The 15,431-nt window shown below is 43.8% G+C and overlaps 1 protein-coding gene across 1 annotated transcript; it reads left to right on the top strand.

The window, feature by feature from the left end:
* Positions 1–322: 322 nt before the first annotated feature.
* On the top strand, positions 323–6,894 carry LOC134529204 (uncharacterized). Its single transcript, XM_063363059.1, has 3 exons — positions 323–415; positions 3,439–3,500; positions 5,395–6,894. Exons 2-3 carry the CDS (start codon positions 3,470–3,472, stop codon positions 6,099–6,101), a joined length of 738 nt encoding a protein of 245 aa, XP_063219129.1. The 5' UTR covers positions 323–415; positions 3,439–3,469; the 3' UTR covers positions 6,102–6,894.
* Positions 6,895–15,431: the final 8,537 nt, after the last annotated feature.

The following is a 15,431-nucleotide window of genomic DNA, read 5'->3' as shown; positions in this document are numbered from 1 at the left end:
TGCGCTCTCGCGCGCGACGGCTCCAGGGCAGCTGAGGTCGGCTCCCCGGGGGAAAGTACACCCTCCCTCTTCGCCGCTGCTTCCTTGTTCTCCTCCCCCTCCGCAAGGCCGGGCGCCCTTCACTTCTGCACATGCACCGGGTGTCGGGGCGCTCTCCCCCGAGTGAAACTAAAAGTGCCCCTCCCCCCTCCCTGCCCCAGGCCCAGCTGGTGGTCCACCGGAGTGTTACCGCCCGCTGCATCCCCCCTCCACCTCTCCGTCGCGGCTGCGCGCGGCCAACCAGGAGGAAGGTATTTAAGACCGGCCGGCGCCCGACGACGCCACAGCAACCACCAGCGCGACGAGAAGCAAGTCGGGCGCGATCGGCTAGCTCCGTGAATCTTCGGGCCGAGGCGACATGGGGGCCCAAGTGGCGGTGAGTCAACTGCAGGAAACTAAACTATGTATCAACGAAGGGTTGGCATACGTATAGCGATAGAGATTTAGTGAACAAAGGGCATCTTGGTAAGAATTAACCATCAATATGACGTAAAACTAGTAATAGTCTAGAAAAAATATTATCAAAGAATACAGAATTACAGGAGTGATATGGCATGCTACTGCACTGGTTCAAATCCAAATCAAGGCCGACTTAGCTAATTTTGTTTGTGCGCACATTTTCCTGAATTACACATTCTGTGATGTAAAATCCAAATATCTCTTTCGAATTCTAACTGCTTTAAATTTGAATTTTCATTTTCTTAAAATAACCAAACATTTCGCTGATATTTCCTAATTTGGATATCTAAAGATTTTAGTAGATAATCTTTTTGATAATTATGCTAATACTTTATAAGCACCCGTATTACATGACTACGTCATGTGTAAAAACCATGTTGTATGGTAGGCACTCACACAACTCTTGGGTTACAAACACATTTTCATGTGGGCAGATTGAAGGTCATGTCAATTATACAAGTATTTGACGGGAAAGGCACATCTGAATGCCACAAGCACTCGTATTCACTGGCTGATATATGTCTCCTCCACACACGCACTACTTTGCAACAGCTAGAACGCTGTCAGCCTGGACTAACCGCTGCCCGGCTAGCAGTTGTGCTGTGCGGGTTGCCTAGAGACCAGACACGCCTAAACCCCTCCACCCTTCAAGCAGCTGGCATCGGGGGTTTGGACTACCTTTCAGGCGCTTCTTGCCTGCGATGCTTTCTCAAACAAGTGTTACCCGATCAAATAAGCAAACAGATTACATTCCCAACGATTGTGCGTTGTATTTTGGGGGAATGTTTGGATTGCAAAGTTGCTTGCGTGCCAATAACAAACGAACAGCCCGATCAGTCGCTAGCTACTTCGCTCGAGGACAGGCACCAACCAACTGCTAGGGTTCATGCGGTCCACGAGTTTACGTAAAACATTTTGGTCTCATAAGGCAGCACTAAATAAAAGAGGCAAATCACATAATTTGTTATTAAATTTACCTGGCAAATATATTTAAGGCAATTAGTAAGTAATAACGCTACGGGTGGTTTAACAAAAGAACTAAGCATGGCACAAGAGCTGTAGCATAAAAAATAATGTTTTATCACACACTCTATGTTTATATTTAAAATAATGGCTAGATATGAATATATCACAGGATGCAGCAGATTAAACATCGTTTGCAGAGACATTTATAGAGATTAACCTATTTTTAACCTACTGTAGATGACGTCACACAAGGTAAGTAAATGAACTTGGAAAAGCTAACAACCCAGAGGTTCAATAACAAATGTCGAGTACCTAAATACTAGGAAGCGAAACAATATGCAATATACGCAAGTATATTACTATTATAAACGACTTCCGAAAGCTTATACTAAACTGACACAAACTTTATTCAACGGTAACGATGATTAGTGAACCACTCACGGGGAAACATTTACATTTATCAAAACCAGGTCTCATGAGCTTTTAAATCGCAAAAGTGAATATGGAACATCTTCCTCAAAAACAGTGAACCATACATTTTCTAATTAGGAAGAGCGCAAAAACACTAATCCTGTAATTAAAGCCCATTTTCAGGCTTTAAAACAATTGAGAAATAAGGCAATCGCTGTAGTATGGAGTGAAAAGGCATGGCAAGAAATAGTAGCAAGCAGAAAAAAAAATACGAATGACAAAAACAATAAAGCCAGGAAAATTTTACAAAAAAAAAATACAACATTTGAGCGAGTCTTTAATTACTCGCCAGAAATGTGTGACGTCTAACCTCCGTAACGAGAAAATTCATGCGTTCTTATGTTGCCTACACACTTATAATACGCAACTCGGACACGAAATTTAACGTAGAATTCTTAAAAACAATGCCGTTCGTGATAAATATATACGCAAATTGTGTTTTCAACTACATTTCTTGAATAAAACACACGAAGTTTCCGCACCCACCATTAGAATTCGTAGCTGGAGCAGCTACGTAAACTATAGAATTTACAGAGAAAATGTTAAACTATATAATGAAACGGCCCGAATAAAAGCAAAAATTTCTTGAATAAATACTTAACCCCGACTTTGGACCCGATTTTCGACAAGGAATTGGATTAAAATACTGCCTATCTTGTTAAAATTCACTAAACAGTTAATACTATAAAGTTACCCTTTGGCTTTGTGAACTTTGGTCCGCGCCATCCGCCACAGATGGCAGCACTGTGGTTACATATTTCCGTTCCAGGTGACTTACGTTCCATTCACGAAATTGCGTGAATACCGAGAGCTAGGATGTTACACATCAAAAAAACTTGAAAAGCTAAAGGGTAAGTGTACGTGGCTCAACCACCACGAACCTCAACACAAGTCGTAGATCACCTAACTATTGCCGTAGCTTACCTCAGAGCATCACAGCGACGCTGGAACAGCTGATATGACTACTACTGACCCAGAACAAGGCCGAGCGCGAGTCCCGCCTGCGCCTGCGCTGTGCGCCCCTGAGAGGGGAGGGTTCATGGGTGTGTGGAGGGGGCAGAGGGGAAACCAGGAGGACACCACACGCCACAGAGGATGAAGCGGACGTCTTCGGATCTTTAGTCGTCGAGCAGCCGGCGCACGTTTATTAAAACGATAAAATAGTTTTAGAAACAATTGTTGAGTTTTATCATGAAATTACTTAGAATCAGGAGCAAAAGCATGACATTACAGAGGAAAAAAAAATTAGTATTCTATGTCCTTAAGCCTCGTGGTCAATTATGCGACATAAAACTTTATCTTATCCATTGCAATGCATTACACTCTAATTTAATTATGACACTGTTAAAAATGCCTTAAATCAAACGGATTTGGGTGCAGTTTTGTCAGTGTTTCAGTCAAATATCTCTGAATCTCAGTAGTTTGACAGGATGTGATACTGCGGATAAGTTTTAACATATATGTGGCCAAATTTCACGTTCGTATTGTTCTTTTTCTTTCCAGTTGGTGCTCCTTCTGACGGCTTCTCTCTGGAATGGTGGCAGTGCTGGAGGACACGGAGGCGGGTAAGAATCATCGACCAAGCGCTAATCTCGAGTTAATAATGGACAACAAGTAAGGTTCCGGGTTGTGTGACATTCTGTGTGCGTTGGAAATACACCAAGTGATGCTAAAGCCCATTTATTGCAGGGTTTTTGAAAATGTGTTGTCGACCACCTGAATGGACATCAAAAAATAAATAAAAAAGCATAAAAATATATGGTCTAATATAATTTTCTTTTAATTTAATAAAAAAATTTAAAACACGTCTGATAAAGAATAGAAATAAAAATACTGATACCTGCCTCATTTTTACGTTTCAATTTATATGTGTTGTTTCTGGACATTACAAATAGCTAATACTGTTTTTTTTAGAGACTTTAATGGTAATAAATTAATTATGGAAATTTTTAAGAAGACGATATTATTTTTCACTAGCTCACATAGCTATAAAGTGATAGGGTCAGCAATGAGAGTCACTGAGGCTAAGACTGGCGCCAGTACGGCGTCTCGAGCGGAGAGCTATGAGGGTCGACATCAGCGCATTCACAACAGCCGAGATGTTATTGCGATCGCGCTGTTTCACCCGCGCTACAAACTGCCCATGGGCGGCTCTAGGGCAGGGCAAGCCGGGTCCCGCGCTGGTGCTTTTCATTTTTATTTATTGTTTTTTGTCCAGTGTTCTGTAAAAAATATGAACATTAATTGGCAAAGGAAAATTAAATTGTTATTATCGTGTAACTTAATGTAACCTATTCCAAATCATGATTTCGTATTAGGAAAAAAAAATCTAAGATTTTATTGACACGTATAATGACGCGATTCACCGGAAATTTGGTCGTAAGCATTAATAAAACTGACCTGAGGATAATTTATCAGAATAGAATATCAAAATATCCCAAAATAAAAAAGCAAACCCATCGTCGAAATTTAAGTTGCAGGTTGGGCTAATATTGTTGTTTGAAAAAGTAAATTTCTAATTTTTCCGGGGGTGGGTCTCCATAAAAGTAAATAGGGCTACTTCCGGAAAAAAAAACAATTATATATAAAATGTTTCTGGGCATAAGATACGCCCCTTAACTAAAAAAAAAAAGCCATTAATGTTTACCGGTTTTCGTTTTCAATCGACTTGTTTGAGAGAAATATGTTTTATTCTAAAATTGATAACATTAATTCGGAAAAATCACTACGCAAATATAAATTCAAGAAATTAATACTTACACCTCTATGTTTTCAAAGCACCAGTGTAACCTTCTTTCGAACCCGAAATTCTGACGATCAATGCAACGTCGACACGATGGAAAGAGAAAATCGCAATAAATTTGTTGTCTTCTGTTTGTTTATCTTTGTTTGTCGCCAGGCGGAAACAGCATTTTTGTATTAACGCGATATTTTGCTTTCGCATCGAATTCTTGGCATCGCACCTTTGTGATTCCAGCGCAATAGGGAAGACTGTCGCGCCCGCAAACTTTGTCGCGCTGACTTCACATAGGCCCGTGTGTTGAACGTAGTTGGTTGGGAAGTTATCTTGTTCGCGTCACTCTTCACTCAGACGGCCAACGTAACAACGAACCGACCATACGAAGTTTATACCCACGTTGGCTGCTAGCCGCTGCGTGACGCAAGGCTGCCAACCTTAAAATAGTGAAGGCCAATTTAAAAATTTGTATTTTTAATAATGATTTTTCTTGATCTTCAAACTCGCGTAATTATTTTATGCAATTATGGAATGTGGCAGAACAAAACATACCAGCAGTGAGCATTATGTAAATAAAATAACATCTCTCAAGTACAGCCATTGAAAGTATAACGTACAAATATAAATTTCACAGTAATGTCGTTACCTTGTTTGATGCAGCGGAGTAGACTAACGAGTGTGACGTGTGACGTCCTGTGACATTGGCGTGTGTCTGGTTGCAGGAAGAAGAAGGTCATCATCCACGTGCCGCTCAAGGTCAAGCACATACACCACGTACACACCGTCTACAAGGTCATCAAGGGCCACGGCGGCGGCGGCGGTGGTCACGGCGGTGGCGATGAGACCTACGAGGTGGTCGTCGGAGGCGGCGGAGGCGGCTTTGGAGGCGGAGGCCACGGAGGCGGAGGAGGCTTCGGCGGCGGTGGCTTTGGAGGCGGAGGCCACGGAGGCGGAGGAGGCTTCGGCGGCGGTGGCTTTGGAGGCGGCGACTTTGGAGGCGGTGGTCATGGAGGGGGAGGCTTTGGAGGCGGTGGCTTCGGAGGCGGCGGTCATGGAGGGGGAGGCTTCGGAGGCGGCGGCTACGGAGGAGGTGGTTTTGGGGGCGGTGGTCATGGAGGAGGAGGTTTCGGGAGCGGTGGTTTCGGTGGCCACGGAGGCGGTTTTGGAGACGGAGGCGGTGGCTTCGGAGGCGGTCATGGCGATAGTTTCAGTGGAGGCCATGGGGGTGGCGGCGGCGGAGGCCTGGGTGGCGGCCACGATGAGGGTGGCTACGGAGGTGGAGGAGGATTCGGAGGCGGCGGTGGTGGTGACTTCGGAGGCGGACACGGCGGCGGTTACGGGGGTGGCGGCGGCGGAGGCCACGGCACGACTTCAATCGTTGCCGTTGAGCACGTCGAAGGCGGAGGCGGTGGGTTCGGGGGCGGCTTAGGAAGCGGGGGGTATGGAGGCGGTCATGGAAGTGGTTTCGGAGGAGGACACGGAGGTGGGTTGGGAGGCGGCGGTGGTTTCGGGGGCGGTCATGGTGGTGGTTTGGGAGGCGGCGGTGGATTCGGAGGTGGTCACGGGGGTGGGTTTGGAGGCGGCGGTGGTTTCGGAGGAGGTCACGGGGGTGGTTTGGGAGGCGGCGGTGGTTTCGGAGGTGGTCACGGGGGTGGTTTGGGAGGCGGCGGTGGTTTCGGGGGCGGCGGTCACGGCGGTGGGGGCGACTTGTCGGGTGGCGACGACCTCGGGGACGAACACCACCCCGGGTACCCTTAATGACCGCGCCAGTGGTACCAACTGCAGTGCCGTCACGATGTCCAAGGACGAGAAGCCAGGTCGTGAGCGTGTGAGCTTATAGGCGTGACTTGAGTGCAGTGTGCGTCTAGAGCACGTGTTCAGTATTACCGAAGCCGAAATGAAACAGACCCCATGCGTAGTAACCGCGTTACTCATCTAATTACACAGACCTCTGTAGTCTACAGAATGAGGCCTGCCAAATGACTACAAGCACCTAAATCAAAATCAACAGCAAAAACCAAGTGTTTTTTTTTCAAGACTGAACTTTATATTTTTTACCCGTGCCTGTGTTTCATGTATGTTGATGTGTGAATTATGTTGTATTGACTTGGTAAATGAGTCACTCACTAGTCCTTGTATATGTTGCCTTTGTTTTTTATATAAATTTTGTATTTTTTTACGAAATGTTAAGTTTTGAATGTAAATATATATTTTATACTCAATAGATTTAAGTCCATCTTTTAACCTTTCCTTTTTTAAATGCACACATTTAATATTACATTCACTACGTTAAATATTTTGGGGAATTATCTTGCCTGTAATCGCTTAGTTTTAGTCGGCTACAAAATAATATTATATAAAAAATATTTAAAACTAACGGCTTAATAAAAGAGTAAGGTTTTCATTAGTTATTCACTGTAATCAATTTGCTTATCGTTTGTGCAAGAATATTTAAATAATTTTTGGTGCAATTGAAGCAAATCAGTGATATTCTAACATATCTAATTTAGCAAGCAAGCTACTACAAATATTTTAATATTAATTTATAGTGAGGAAGAATATATTAAGTATATATAACAAAAAAAAATTTAAAAAATTCCCACGATAAAAACACAACAAACCATACGTCTATAACGCCTAAACATTAGTACATTGTATTTTTCCTTGAATTTACTCGAGATTAATTGGTTGCATTTCTATGTAATCTATATTAAGTTACAAGCATTTTTTTAAATGTTTTCAAATAATCTTGAAACCATAATTTTTCATTACATTTCCAAAGTTTTGTAAAGGTAAAACTTTGTACTTTTTACATCACGTTACATTTGAACAAACAACATTATATAATGCTAAGTTACCGTCTGTTTCACAAACATGGAAACTACAACACTTCCGTGCTCGGGTTAAGCATTAGTTTTGTATATCTAAAAACATCGTGTTTTAGATTGTACTCTGTTCGTTAGTTGAGCTAGTTTTGAAAGCGGGGATTCAGGCTCAATTATTTTATATTTTTTTCAATCACTGGGGTATCTGCAGGCGAGGAAGGTGTTAACCACGGAGTGTGTGTCTGTTCTACAGTCGACAGCACTCTGACAGTTGTCTAGCAAAACAAACCATGCACTGCCTATATGCAAAAAGGCTAAAGCTGTACTGGTATGTTTGTGTAATGGCTTGAAAGGTACTGGCTAGGAAGATAAATAAAAATATCCCCATGACGTTAGAATCGTTTAAAAAAGATGGCATCAAGAAATCAACCAGGAATTAGCGTCAAACATAATTATAAACAGAAAAATAAACTTTTCTGTTCATATGGGGAAAATAATAGAGCGGGGGAAGGAGGAAATTCTTTCAATCTAAGCTGAATCATTGCCACTGCAAATACAACTCTCGCCACTCCCTGAGCTGTTACCTCCTGGTGTTCACACTGCGTGCGGTGATTCAACACCATGCGTTGTTCTCCGTCGGGGGCGGGAGTCGAACCATAGGTAAAAAATACAGTTCCTAACCTCAAATTATAAATATGTTTACTAAGCAGAAGTTAGCTCTATCCGCCGGCTCTATCCGGCCGCCCGGGACAGAAATTTTGGGACTAATGCCAGTCATTCCACGCAAATACGGACATTTCCAACCAAGTTTTAATATTTTTACAAGAAAATGAGCAAACATAACGATAGAGCAATTGCATGGTGACCTTCATACATGTGTTTACTATCAATAAAATTTTTATTTAGAGTGCGAACCATCGTACAGGTTGTCCCAGGAGCCCTAAAGTCCTCAAATGTGTTGTTTTCGTGGAGTATATCACAAACATTTTTTTTTCGGCCACTTTGGCCGTTGGTACCGATATAGCTGGTGCATAGGCACCTTCCTACAAGTATATACTATCAAATAAAAAAAATAATTAGCGAGCAAACTATCGTACCGGTTGTCCTGGGAGCCCTGAAGGCCTCAAATGTGTGATTTTCATGGAGTGTGTATACCTATATACCTACATATATAAATCACTTTTTGCATACTTTTAACGTTTTCGTGCAGTATTATGGATAAGAAAAATGAAATAGAATATAAAACTGGAACTCTTTAGATTTAAAGTGAATTTTAGTGGCTGCTATGAGATATATGGTTTAATTTATTTTAGAAGATAATATTTAAAATTTACCTGTTTTTTTCTTTTTAAATCATTAGAATATTTATGACTTAACAAGGCTAAATAAAATTAAATAATTTTTTTTAAAGGAATTTGAAACCATATCACGCAGTAACCAACAGTATTTCCTTCAAACATCAAAATTTTCAGTTATTTATTCCATTTAGTGCTGTTTATCAATACTGCACAGAAATGTTAAATATTAATCTTTTGTAGCTAATTATGCGAAAAGTATACACTATATGTAGATATATTTTTTTCATTTAGTTGAAGTTTTGCCACTCAAAAAATCTACAAGTTTAACTGTGTAGGACGTAAATATAAGATAATGACCTGGATTGGGACATATGTAAGCAAATGCCGGGCCTCGCGACTGTGTTTTACTTGGGGCACGGTGACCTGCAGCCTGGAAGTCGTGTTCCCGAGACGGCAGTCCGGCACCCAGGCCCTCCGTGGCCACACCGGGAGTGCCATCGCTATCCCCTCTTCATCGTGCTGTGCCGTGAGGCGGTGCAGGGCTCTTCACCTGGCGCTCACTTCTAGCATTACTTTCCCACTTCCAGTGGCGGTGGCCCGACACACATTACAACTTCAAACAACAGAATACAATGAAACCCACTAAAATACAATAGAAACTAATGGAATGTCATTCTCCAGAAACCGACAAAACCCAACAGAACACAATGAATAAAACTAAAATTTAACATTAATCAAAATAATACAATAAAAACCTCTAAAATACAACATAAACATAAACCCCATACAACATATACCATCAAAAACCAACAGAATTCAATGTAAAACACAAGAAAAAAAATGGGTGCGTGTACTTATGTTCGCGCGTGAGAAGTTATACTTCTTTGGCATCATTAAAAAATAGTTTTTAATTGTGTGCAAATAATTCTCCATGGTAGCGTTAAACGTTTAACGCAACCTTGTTGGAAGTCGCATTAGAAGTAGGCTATAACTTCAATAATGAAAACTAGATGCCATCTTTGATTCAACACTTTCTAGAACATAGAGTGAAACATCATTATAAAGTACCTAACTATAAAAGATTTCTCATTTTAAAGTATATATTTTCAGATCCCAACAACATGTTTTACATTTAGTAAAAGTTTAGTATAAAGTACTTTCATTATTAAGAACCAAAAAAAAAAAAATGGGATTTTTCAAGACGTACATACTGAGATTTTTTTTTAAACATATTATAATATTGGATGTTTGACTTTATTAAAGAAGAGTAGGCATACTGACTTTATGGAGTGCCTGCGGTTGGTAGTCACTGGCTAAACAAAATATTTCCCTAGTGAAGTCATTGGTTTTGAGGTATTAAGTTAATTTTTGAGATCAATTACAATGTAAAATTACTATCAAGACACCATTTTATAGTGTCGGCAAATGAGTGTGTGAACTGAAAATCTTCAATGTTAAACGATACACAATAGTTAAGCCTAAAACCTGTTGAAAGTAAATAGCATTTTTTTGCTCCTATCCGTCCCTAATTAAGTACATGGTCCAGTTAACGGCCAGAGCTGCGCACCGCGGCCAGTTGTTACGGCTTTCATCCACAGCAGTGGTCGCGCCTCGCGGCAGTCCACTGACCAAGTGGCCGCAGTGCGTGGAGGAAAGTGTGCACTCACGCACACTTCTGCCGTGCTTTGGTGACTGGCATCGGACGGCCGCTGTGTACTAAAATAAGTGTTAGTACACATGTTACCTATTTAATAATTCTTATTTTTATTTCCTGCGTTTTATTATGACTTTAAAAACAGTATTTTGCTTTGAAATGTAATCCATATCTATGAAACCGAGAACTCTATGACTATTGTTTTTCGAATGTCAACGCAACGCACGGACCCCTCTCAGGACTATTGGTCATGACATGATAGTTGTAGTTTGACGTCGTACCTCCTCTTTATTAAACAAAAAACCCGGGTCAAAATCCTGTCCGCGGCGCAACACTCCAGCCATGGCCCTGGTAGTGCTACCACTCGTCACCAGATGGCAGTGTAAATATAAAGAGACAATGTATCATAGTTATTTTATATATGTTATTATTGTAAATATTTAGGTAGATTATTAAGTGTATACTGGAAGTATGTTTTGTAGATGTGGAAATAATATTGTAAAATGCAAAAGATCATCATCATGCAAAAGAGATAGAAATATGTAAAACTTTAACACAAATGATTGTAGACGAAACGTGTATAAATTGTGCGGGCTAACAAGCCTAGACAGCTTTTCTCTCCCAGGCAACCTAGGAGTAGAAATACCTTTGTGAGCTTTCCTCTCTCCCAGCCAATCAGGGAGAATAAATATATCTTCAGGCAAAAGTGGTATCATTGGCTTGAATTCCTCATTTTCCTTTCCTCAGCTAGCGACTCTTCGTGAGACCGCGGGCTTTCCTTCTCTCTCTCCTTCACTCTCTCATTCTCTCGCACCTTTCCGCTAGCGACTCCTTGTGAGACCGCGGGCAATCCTCTGCTAGTGTCTCTTAGTGAGCCCGCGGGCATCCCTCTCTCCAACTTCCATCCTTTCTGCTAGCGACTCTTCGTGAGACCGCGGGCATCCCCTCTTCTACACCCTATTTTCCTGCTAGCTACTCCTTGTCAGCACGTCCTCGGTCAGCTGCACTGGGCCGAACGGTGCACTCCCGCCTCAGAGTGTGAGGCTGCTCTACCGAAGAGCTGGTGCCGGGCAAACAACACAACAACTGAACGACCGAGCGACGTCCACCCCGTCTCCACAGCTTCACCAGAGACGAGGCCGCGACATTTGGCGCCCAAACGTGTGGCACTCCATCATCGAGACTACCAGAGTTCATGAACAGTCAGCAGGATTCGGCGACCCGAAGTGTGTATATTCACTAAACAAGTGTAGAAGAATGTGTGCAGGACAGAACTTGTAGAAATTCGTGACACAATGCTACCACACAGACTGACAACCACAGGCGAAACAGGTCAACCACCAAGGGACTTGGACCTAATGACAGGAGAGGAACAGTGGCACAACACATCTGAGTGCAAACCAGTGAGAGCAGAGTTAGCATTGGGTACATTGGTTTGGGATACAGTAGCAACACCAAGGCCCACACAGGCACCAACACAGAAGGCAGGGGCAAACCTCATAGACTGGGAGGTACTTGCAAGCCCAGCAGTGCAACCAAACGTCCATATGGGGCGGACAGCTACTGCAACAGGACGCATAGTGCTACCAGAGTTCAGTGGGCTAGCACATGAGGACCCATGCGAGTTTGTGCAGTGGTGTCAGGGACGGTTGACACAATGCAGGGTGCAGATTGATGAATGGACACAACGCACGAGTGAGCAATTACGCGGGCAAGCTCGTGAGTGGTGGAACCTGTGGGGACGCTATGACATGCAGTGGCAGGAGTTCGCTACCCGCTTAACACGGCGCTTTGACGACCGCATGGCAGTCATGAGCTGTAAGGCTCGCTTCTACGGCGAGTCCCAAAAGGACTCAGAGTCAGTAGAGCAGTTCGTGGCAAACAAGCTGCGGCTGTACCGGCGCATAGCCCCAGGAAAAGACCCCGAGCAAGCTTTGCCAGAAGTTACTGCATTAATGCGAGAAGAATTGCAACCATTCCTCAGGCCATACTGCAATGGCACAGTAGAGGACTACGTACGACAGGCAACAGCTACAGAAGGCAACCTACGACACCTCCTGGGACGTCGGACCGGGACAACTATCCCCGAGCGAGGACCCAGACATCAGGTTGGAGCACATGCAGGGACAAGCAGGTCCATACCGCAGGAACGTCCATGGTGGACAGCAACACAGGCGATCGAGGGCCCACCTGGTGGGACAGACCAAAACACATCTCCAGGATGGCGAAATGCAGGCAATCGGCGCGATGGAGGCCGACCACCACAGTGCCGTCTTGGATGCCCACAGGGCACGTATCACTGGCATCAGGACTGCCAGAGACACCAACAGCAACAACAACCGGCGGGAAAACGGGCAGTAGGGGGTGTAGGACCTACAGACTTAAACCCCGTACCAGCCAATCCCCGGCTGCAAGCCACAGAGAACAACATTGAACAACTGGGGCAGCTCACCACGCTAGAAAACCGACTGATGCGGATCCCCATCACCCTGAACGGGAGACAGACTGCCGCACTTATAGACACAGGGGCGAGCCATGTATTCGTCGCCCAGCACTGTGTACCACCCGCAGATATCACACCCAGACGCTGTACCCTGCGCCTTGCTACGAACACTGGAACAGGGACAGCCATTGGAGATGTCATCATCACAGTGGGTATACGGGAGATGGTGACCCAAACTTCAGCAGTCGTGGTAGAAGGACTCAGAGAAGATTTGGTACTCGGACAGCCATGGTTGGTAGAGCAGGATGCCTTGATTTCACCAGCATCAGGCCTGGTAAATTTAGGTAAACGTGAGCACCTGGCAGTATATACACTAGGAAGCATACCACCTTGCCACAGGTCACACGACCACAGGCCAAGAGACATGACCTGTCGCCTGCTCACTGTGGGAGATGATGACCCACCTCCAGCGGACCTGATCGAACCCAAACAACGTGTTCTCGACGCCCAACACACCTCCTCAGATGATGAGCGTCGACGAGCAAAGCAAGCAGAAGGAGATGTGGCAGGAACAATGCCGGACAACCACCAATCTGTCACACCCCAAGTAATGCAGCATCTGTTCCGGGGAACACCGAGCCCAAGGACAAGAATGGAGAGGCCTGCAGAAGCCCCTGCCACGACCCCGAGGCGACAGCACCAGAGTCACCCAGCACGAATGCAGATCCTTGATGTCACTGGGACACCAGAGGCGGGCATAGGCACCACGAAGGAGCAGCCCCTGGTGACAGAACCGGATGACATTGAGACAACAGAACCACCTTCCCCTACCCGAGGTGGATGGGGGCATGGAGCCTCCCTCGCCGATGCCGAATTCCGGGTCAAGGTGGAGGAACCATCTGAGGACAACCAGAGACATCGCCGACGACGACGCCGGCCCCCACTGTACCTGGCAGATTACGTCACCGGCCGCGAACTGGACACACTGGTGAATGGTGACCCAGGGAGTCCAGAACCGGCAGGCCCGCCCTGACGCTCGCAACTACGAGGAGAGAAGGCATCATGTGCCTGCTGGAGGGCGCGCGGACGGCCTAGACCCGGGCTTTTCCAGGAGGGGGGGGGGGGGGCGTCTGACGTCGTACCTCCTCTTTATTAAACAAAAAACCCGGGTCACAATCCTGTCCGCGGCGCAACATTCCAGCCATGGCCCTGGTAGTGCTACCACTCGTCACCAGATGGCAGTGTAAATATAAAGAGACAATGTATCATAGTTATTTTATATATGTTATTATTGTAAATATTTAGGTAGATTATTAAGTGTATACTGGAAGTATGTTTTGTAGATGTGGAAATAATATTGTAAAATGCAAAAGATCATCATCATGCAAAAGAGATAGAAATATGTAAAACTTTAACACAAATGATTGTAGACGAAACGTGTATAAATTGTGCGGGCTAACAAGCCTAGACAGCTCTTCTCTCCCAGGCAACCTGGGAGTAAAATACCTTTGTGAGCTTTCCTCTCTCCCAGCCAATCTGGGAGAATAAATATTACTTCAGGCAACAGTGGTATCATTGGCTTGAATTCCTCATTTTCCTTTCCTCAGCTAGCGACTCTTCGTGAGACCGCGAGCTTTCCTTCTCTCTCTTCTTCACTCTCTCATTCTCTCGCACCTTTCCGCTAGCGACTCCTTGTGAGACCGCGGGCAATCCTCTGCTAGCGACTCTTAGGGCCGATATTATGACCTCCGGCTAAATCCTCAGGTTAGCTAGCCGCCAGGTAAGGCTAGCCTCCGGTTAACGAACGAGGGGTGTATTATGACCCATACTTAGCCTGCGGTTGGCTAACCGGAACCTGACGAAGCGTGTGGTGTAATAATGGGTGTGTTGGTAATGAAATAAAACAGAATTTGGTAACTTTTGTTGCAAGACAGTTATTTTTTCTGGTAGAATGTTAGTCAGCTGTTTGTTTGTATTGTGATTCGGAATATTTACAGCTGCAGTAAAGAAATATGCCGCGAACTTTATCTTGCAACAGATATAATTAAATTAACCAAAAACTACTTTGACGTCAAACCTGCTTTGTATTAAACCATAAAATTACAATTTACGATTCAAAACCGTGTGTTTTCAACTTTACTCTTGTATTGGAACTCATGATTTTGTTAGGTTATATATTAAGCCAAAACTAACGAAGTAATTCTATACCAACAAATAAATAGGGATGACATTTTTGCTAGAGAACACTTATTTCTTTCATAAATTTATTTAATAATCAAATAATATAGACCCCGTTTCGGGAAAATACTTGTCAATTTTCATTTCACTGGTGTAGGTTTCATTTTTGTACTAATAGTTTCGTATCACGTATCCAAATGAATCCGATCCTGATGGAATTAGTTTGTGGTATAGGATGTTTGCTGTTTTAATTTTAATTTAGTAGGTCGAGAGATCCTAGATATATTCACTGGGGAAATAATTATGATTGTAAAATGTATACGAAAGAAATATATTTTTACAAGACCTGACATAATTTGTT

Source organism: Bacillus rossius, chromosome 1, assembly GCF_032445375.1.
Source record: "Bacillus rossius redtenbacheri isolate Brsri chromosome 1, Brsri_v3, whole genome shotgun sequence".
NCBI classification, from domain to species: domain Eukaryota; kingdom Metazoa; phylum Arthropoda; class Insecta; order Phasmatodea; family Bacillidae; genus Bacillus; species Bacillus rossius.
This window is presented reverse-complemented; position numbering and strand designations above follow the sequence as displayed.

Excerpts from the sequence above, each read along its gene's own strand:
- LOC134529204 (XM_063363059.1), top strand. The coding sequence starts at position 3,470 with ATGGTGGCAGTGCTGGAGGACACGGAGGCGG. Across the intron at positions 3,501-5,394 it reads GCTGGAGGACACGGAGGCGG|GAAGAAGAAGGTCATCATCC; the intron begins GTAAGAATCATC and ends GTCTGGTTGCAG.